At 35.4% G+C, this 7,125-nt stretch overlaps 4 protein-coding genes across 4 annotated transcripts; 3 read left to right on the plus strand and 1 right to left on the minus strand.

The window, feature by feature from the left end:
- Window positions 1-84: 84 nt before the first annotated feature.
- Window positions 85-1,695, plus strand: EV154DRAFT_534958 (PQ loop repeat-domain-containing protein; the record flags this gene model as incomplete). Its single annotated transcript, XM_051604052.1, has 8 exons — window positions 85-149; window positions 202-262; window positions 315-360; window positions 421-533; window positions 586-759; window positions 811-870; window positions 922-1,016; window positions 1,070-1,695. Coding segments are annotated over 8 exons (789 nt in total), but the record flags the coding sequence as incomplete, so codon positions are not given.
- Window positions 1,696-2,223: 528 nt separating this feature from the next.
- EV154DRAFT_572850 (Alpha/Beta hydrolase protein) lies at window positions 2,224-3,332 on the plus strand (the record flags this gene model as incomplete). Its single annotated transcript, XM_051606363.1, has 3 exons — window positions 2,224-2,479; window positions 2,530-2,643; window positions 2,713-3,332. The coding sequence occupies 3 exons, from the start codon at window positions 2,224-2,226 to the stop codon at window positions 3,330-3,332; spliced, it is 990 nt and encodes a 329-aa protein (XP_051449845.1).
- Window positions 3,333-4,170: 838 nt separating this feature from the next.
- On the plus strand, window positions 4,171-5,730 carry EV154DRAFT_534965 (uncharacterized protein). Its single transcript, XM_051604053.1, has 2 exons — window positions 4,171-4,634; window positions 4,687-5,730. The coding sequence occupies exons 1-2, from the start codon at window positions 4,215-4,217 to the stop codon at window positions 5,539-5,541; spliced, it is 1,275 nt and encodes a 424-aa protein (XP_051449846.1). The 5' UTR covers window positions 4,171-4,214; the 3' UTR covers window positions 5,542-5,730.
- Window positions 5,731-6,081: 351 nt separating this feature from the next.
- EV154DRAFT_534967 (uncharacterized protein) lies at window positions 6,082-6,875 on the minus strand. Its single transcript, XM_051604054.1, has 2 exons — window positions 6,797-6,875; window positions 6,082-6,746 (listed from the first exon to the last, which is right to left on the minus strand). Exon 2 carries the CDS (start codon window positions 6,738-6,740, stop codon window positions 6,144-6,146), a length of 597 nt encoding a protein of 198 aa, XP_051449847.1. The 5' UTR covers window positions 6,741-6,746; window positions 6,797-6,875; the 3' UTR covers window positions 6,082-6,143.
- Window positions 6,876-7,125: the final 250 nt, after the last annotated feature.

The following is a 7,125-nucleotide window of genomic DNA, read 5'->3' on the forward strand; positions in this document are numbered from 1 at the left end:
ATGGCCATATATTTCGAGCTTAATTGGCTGGGTAAGTGTTTGGTCAATTGAGGTTGACTGAAATAGTAATGTCATTGTTTCTAGTGCTACTTTCTGGCATGGTCATTTAGTTTTTACCCGCAAGCTATTTTAAATTGGAGGAGAAAAAGGTAAATGACCAGTCTTTACCGGAACAAAACTTTGACTGAACATAAACAATAGTGTGCAAGGACTTTCGATGGATTTTTTATATTATAATGTAGTTGGATTTTTTTGTTATTCGGTAAAGCAAAACAATGAAAATGGGATTTAAGAAAACTTATGCCACTTTATAGATATTCAATTTATCGTTTTATTTCAGTAAAGAGATCCAAGATGAATGTAATTTTGACGAGGGATACTCTTTGTGCGAGTGTATATATTAATCTAATATCAAATTAGATAAGCAACGGAACAATTCAAAGGAAAACCTGGTTCGAGCAAATGATGTCATGTTTTCCGTGCATGCTTTTCTCATATCGTTGTTCACATTAATTCAGACCTTTTATTATAAGGTATTAAACTGACATCAGATATTTTTAAATAATGAAATTAAGATCTTTTTAGAAAGATTACTTGCAGCATGTGTCCAGAATCGCACAATACCTAATTTGGACAGCAATCGTTGGTGCAGCTGGTATGCTGTTTACTATATACACGGGGCATTCTATGTGGATTGATTTGATGTACTATCTCAGTTATGTCAAGTTAATGATAAGTTTGGTCAAATATGTACCCCAGGTAAAGCGCTACACTATATATTTAAAATTAGTAATTAATAATTTTTTAAAGGTTTGGATCAACTTCTATCGTAAATCAACTGTGGGTTGGAGCATACACAACATCTTATTGGTAATCACTATCAACATATTCTTTTTTGTAGTATACTAAATCCATACATAGGATTGTACCGGTGGGGTTCTATCAAATATACAATTGCTGCTTGATTCGTACCTTAGTGGGGACTGGAGTGGCGTATCGGGAAATCCTGTAAAACTGTATGTGAAGCTCATCATTAATACACAACATGCTTCTAATAGTCATATCGTAGTGGATTAGGTTTACAATCAATTGCATTCGATTTAGTATTTATTTTACAGCATTATGTCTTTTATAGAGATCGCACAGATATATACTTGCATACAGTAGATGAAGAAAGAAGAAGGCTTATAGCTGAAGGTCGTGTACCTAGGGCAGAAGATGAGGAAAGCCGTAACTTTTTGTAAAGTTGTTTGGAGCATCAACTTTAATAAAATTGGGATTCCGCGTTTATTAAATGAAAGAGTGAAATTAAAAAGAGGCAGTGACTTTGTTAGCGGTTGCTTCCAGAAATTTTCAAATGTTAAGTGAAAGCATGATTCTTTGTTCTTTCATTTTTGGAGTTAACATATTATCAGATTGAGTACCCTTTTGTAATTATAACTTTTTTGTATCAACGTTTTAGCCTACCAGTCCTATAAGAGTAAAGGTTATTTGATGAACAGCTAATCATAAGGAATAATCACAACTGACAATTAAAATGCTAAAGATGCCTAATTAGTAGTAATTTTTATTTTGTTATCTAAATGTTGTTCTAGACAGGTTCTATGGGACAAAAATATAATTATGAGTAACCATCGAACACATCATTTTCGGTGTGTCTTAAATGCGATTGAAACTTAAGGTCTTAACCCTTTATTTTCCTTCTTGTTCTTTTGTTGATCTAATTGGGGAGTGTTGTTTAAAAACTGACAGCCATATTAAAATCAATGTGCACTTTGCTCTTCAATTCTCCGGAACTCAGAGCCAAGTTGGATTGTTAAATTACCTTAACTGGGTTATAAGCAATGTCACTTTATTGTGATAAAAGTGCTACTATCATTTAATTTGACTGGGCGAAGGTGGCGTTCGATGAGTCCGCAATCCAAGCCCACTTCGAGTATTTATTAACCTACGCCTCCAAATAAAAAGACCTTCGACCCTCGTTCAAAATATTCGTTCTTTTGACGATCTATCTGGCAGCATTGAGCGGTTTCTAGGTCGGTCATTACATCAAAGTGAGCCCATAAGTTACCTTTTGTTCTGGTTTTGACTTCGTTTGATGACATTTTGGACGAGGTGGCTGCGCCCTATTTTTGGTAAAGGACATGTATTATTCAAATTCCGGTAACTTTTAATTTCTAAAACCGCCATATGTTTTATCAGTTACCTTTGTTCTTGTTTAAAATGTCATTATTTTCAGATTTCAAACGATGGGTTACAGTATGGGCATTGACTTTTGCCTTTTCTTTTCCCAAAGCTAGCACTCCCCGTAGGGTTATTTATTTTCTTCGATTATTCTTATTTCAAGGAAGAAGAGACTGGATTCATAAAGATGAGACTCACGGTTATTGGATCGCCGAAGATTTAAAAAAGAATGCCAAAAGAGAGGCAATTCAAGACAGGATCTCGGAGGCAAACATTATTATTTTATGGGTTCCAGGTACTAGTAATAGAAAATAACTTGTGTACATGAATTAACGTGATAAATAGGTGGTGGTTTCCGTTTTGATTTGGGTCAATTATATACATCTACTTTCGCCACATGGATGCGTGCACTAGACGCAGATAAAAACATCAAGAGCATGGTATTTGTTGCAGATTATAGTAAGTGTGTATTTATCTGGTGATCGCAATTTTTTTTTTTTTTTTTTTTACTTACCTGATACGATATAGAGCATGGACCCGATAATTTGTTTCCCGCTGCTATTAAAGATGTCGGTGATACTTATCACTGGCTGACAGAAACACTTAATATTGACCCAAAGAAAATTATTATTGGCGGAGACGATGCTGGTGTTGCTATTGCATTGGATACATTACTAAACAAGATTGATCCTTCAAAAAAGCCTGCTGGTATGATCTGTGCATCACCTTATACAGGACTAGAGGCTGGCGGAGAATCTTGGAGAACGAATTTAGGATTGGATATACTTAATGAGAACTCGATTACTCGTATGGAGAACGCCTACATGGGAATTGAGTCTGAAGATGAAGTTATTGAATACGAGGGTGGCTTATCTCCTTTTGCTTATTTAAGAGATTCTGTGGATTTAGGCAGCCTTTTACCCAGCCGTATGCTTGTTTATTTGGGTGGTAAAGAGGTCTTATTAGAGGAAGGTGGTTTATTAGCTAATAGAGCAGCAAGATCTGGTGTACAAGTGATGGTTGTGCAAGAGCCCTCCGGCATTCACCTATGGTCTATGCTTCCAGATATTTTTATTAAGCAAGATGATGTTAAACAATATGCCGTCGATAGATTTGTAGATTTTGTCGCTGGAACAATCAAAAAATAATCATATTTATTTTTTAAAAAGTTACGACCATTGTTTCAGAAATAAATAACGTCTATTTTTATTGTTATGATAAATGACGTTTACCCTTATTTTGAGGAGGGTTATAAAGCCTAAGAGCTTCATACTGTTCTGTATCGAAAAGCACGAAGTCGACATGAGGCTGTAATTTGTCAGAAAATATATTCCAATGACTTAAATTAAGCCACTAGAATATTTTGCCCTTTTTCTTTTTGTACACAAACATGGCTGTAACAAGTTTTTCTCAAAAGTTAACTCCTTTCGAAGGAATTCCTCTTGTGAGAAAAAAACCTGTTTTTGAAAGCTCAGACTTTAACCAAGTAGAATTTGACTAATAACAAAAATGCGCTATTACAGTTGAAGTTGTATTTTGTATAATACGCATAAATTATGCAGAAATGTAAAGTATTAACGAGGATAAGTTGATTGAACACTTTTATGTTTAGTCTGTTCCAAAAGACCTTGATTAAGCTCAGCAATAAAAACTCTGCCAAATGATTCTCTCTAAGTACTCCAGGAACTCATATGGCATAATACAAATTACACCAAATACTTTACACAGCTTTGCTACCAAGGTTTTTTTTTCTTTGTTTTTTTTTCACTGACTGCTCCAAAAATTAAAAATTCGTTCGTATTGATATTATAACATAGATTACCGCATATTAGTTATCACATCAGACATGAACAAAGTCCAAAAATTAATGACACTGTATATCTTGCTTTCCCCTCAAAAATTCAACATATTTTAGAGTGGTGACTACTTCCCATTTGTCCGTCCGGAGGAATATTTACCCTTTTTTTTTTCTAACCTTCCCGTCAGATTTTTTAAAGGAACTTCCTTGTCCTTCGTTAATAGATCTAGAAATGTTGCGTCAATGCTTAAAACATTTACAGGCTAATTTACCTGCTAAACAGACACTGGTACCTGCTTCAAAATCAGTTACTAAGACAAGAGCCTTTCCTGTCCTTTACCGTGAGGCCTCCACCTACAACAATAGTAGATCCGTTGAAATTCAGGAGGAACCTCGAACTTACAATCGTCGTTATGTCCAAGTGGACACACCATTTGCTCTGGCAAACAAGTACACTTACGTTATGCCTGACGATGCTTATGTTGCTTCGGACAGAGTCACAAAAATTCTTGACATTGGAACTGTAGACGATGCTGCGGATTACATAAAAGCTTTACCCATTGGTTTACAATCACCAATTGTTTGGAATCAATTGATCGGATACTGTGCGAAGCACGGTCGAGCCAATTATGCGGAACACTTTTTTTCACAGGTATGCATAGTAAAAGTTATACGTTACCTTACACTGACAGCGATCAAAATAGATGAGAAAACGTGGATTGGAACCTAACGAACGAACATTCACTCACATGTTAACAGCATTTGGAAAAAGTACCTCACCACAGGCAGTAAAGAATGCTGAGGCTTGGATTAAGCGTATTAATGATTTTGATCTTAAACCGTCGACAATCCATATGAATAATTTGATGCGAGTATATGTTAATGCAGAACAACCCGAAAAGGCAATCGAGGCATTAAAGCAAATGTCTACTAGTGAACTTGTGCCAGACGCTGTAACGTATTCTATTGCACTTCAAGGCTGTGCTGATTTGAATCAACTGGATCGCGCAGAGGAAGTGAGATATATTTGGCATGAAATTATCTATCGTATGGAAAGGAACCAAAGATCTCCATCAGGTACATCTGCTTTATCAAAAAAGGCTTCCGAGATCATTTGGAAAGAAGATAAGCTTCGTAAAAATGCGAAGGATACAGAATTAGAAATTGACGATTCTTTGGTGGTATCCTTGTTAAGTGCTGTCACACGAACTGCCGCGAATCAAAAGGACGTTCTGATAGGTATCGAAGCGTTAGATAGGCTGTATTCATTGTGTCCTCCTAGCGCTGCTAAAATGATGGACAAAAACCACATGCAGCGTAAACCCGGTTTCGGCTTCCAACCTTCGGTGAAAGTCTTAGATGCCATTTTGAGATTCTCAGGTGGACTTCGAGAGTATCAGTTAGGACAAGAATACTTTCATTTGGCGCTCCAACAATTTCCTAGATTGGAACCTGATAAATTCGTTTATGATGCTCATGCTTGGATCGAAAAGCAATTAAAGAGAAGAGCCAACTTTGAAAAGAAACGTCAATATCAATCAAATAGAGAGAGACAGTAAACATTGTAAATAAATCATTTCACTTCTAATATTATGTGATTAAACACTTTCTCCGCCTGACCTAAATGTCACCTGTTCGGTTGCAATAATACTCAGCCATACCCATACTTATGTAGCATTTAACTACACGGAAAGTTTTAGCCTTAATAATAATATTAACCAAACAATAATCCTTTGCATTTAATAGCATTATTCTGTTTGGTCTAGTATAATAAAATTTAGTTTTGATAACTCAAAGATGTATTAGACAAAATTGATAGTGACGTACCTAGGGGCATTTCTTTTATGTGAGTGTCTCCCTGCTGTAGCATAGTAGATTATTGACAGGATAAAAATGAATAAAAGATGGATAGGATGAAAGAATGTGATCGATTAAAATATGCTGTTAAATAAAACTACTATAAGCAACGTACCATTAAAAAACTGTGATGCCTTCTGCAACATCATCTTAGAGAGCAAAGAAAGTAAGCCCAATGCATCAGGAAAAAAACTTGTACATCATCTTTGAAAAAAAATGCAATTAAATCATGTTCGACTGTATACCACAATAATATTAAATTTCAAGTTTTTTATTTTATAAGTGAAGAATTTTAGCAAATGTGTTAAATTGCTTGACGAACAACAAAAAGGAGGATGGTCAAAACTGATAAAAAAGACATTATAAAATTAGGCTCCATTGCAAGTGAACCACTATCTGTTAAACCACTATCTGTTAAACCACTATCTGTTGAACCGGGAGCTGATGTTACTTTAGTCGCACCTATGCTAGATTGTATGGTACCAGATGAAAAGGATCGCGGGGTAGTAGTTGGATTACTAACACTTGTAGAATATGTAGGAGTGTTATAGTTGTAAGAGTAGCTATAAGTAGGCGTAGGATAGTTATAGGTAAAAGATGGAAAATCAATGACAGGGGGAGCAAGTGTACCAAGAGGATAATAGCAGTTTACGGCGCAAGACATGCCAGTGGTGTCATAAAGGTCTTGTAGGTATGATTGAGATACGACATCGATGCAATTTAGTTTTCCGCTAGAAGTAAGGTACGATGGCAAAAGTTTACACGATCCATCCAGGTTAGCTAATGTTTGGCAAAACAATTGATATTTGTTGGGACCAACAGTAGTATTTCTACAAGTGTCCACTAACTTGAGCATGTCTCCTGTGGTAATATCAGCCTTGCTAATAACAAATTCAGGCATTGCGTTCTTTTTTCTTTTTAGTATAACTAGCAAGTAACTATCATGTAAAAACTGACCTTATATGAGATTGAAAGTATCAAAAAGAAAAATTGATTTGATCTAATTTTATATGACAAACGTAAAAAAAAAAAAAAAAGTTGGTTTACTGATAGACACAAACCTATTTTGAGTGGAATTTCCTTTGCTTCTCTTCGAGTTAGGCTATTTTAAATGGGTCACTATATCTGTAACGTTACTTTTTAATTATTTTTCTTGTGCAATCTGGCCGGTTTTTTGTGAAACAAATGCGGTGTCCGCAGTAGTTAGTATCAATGTTCATGATGATACTCATCAAATTATACTGCACGATACATATCTTCATTGAAGCGTCACAAATTTGATATCG

This window comes from Mucor mucedo (genome assembly GCF_025094135.1).
Source record: "Mucor mucedo strain NRRL 3635 chromosome Unknown EV154scaffold_390, whole genome shotgun sequence".
In the NCBI taxonomy this organism is placed as follows: domain Eukaryota; kingdom Fungi; phylum Mucoromycota; class Mucoromycetes; order Mucorales; family Mucoraceae; genus Mucor; species Mucor mucedo.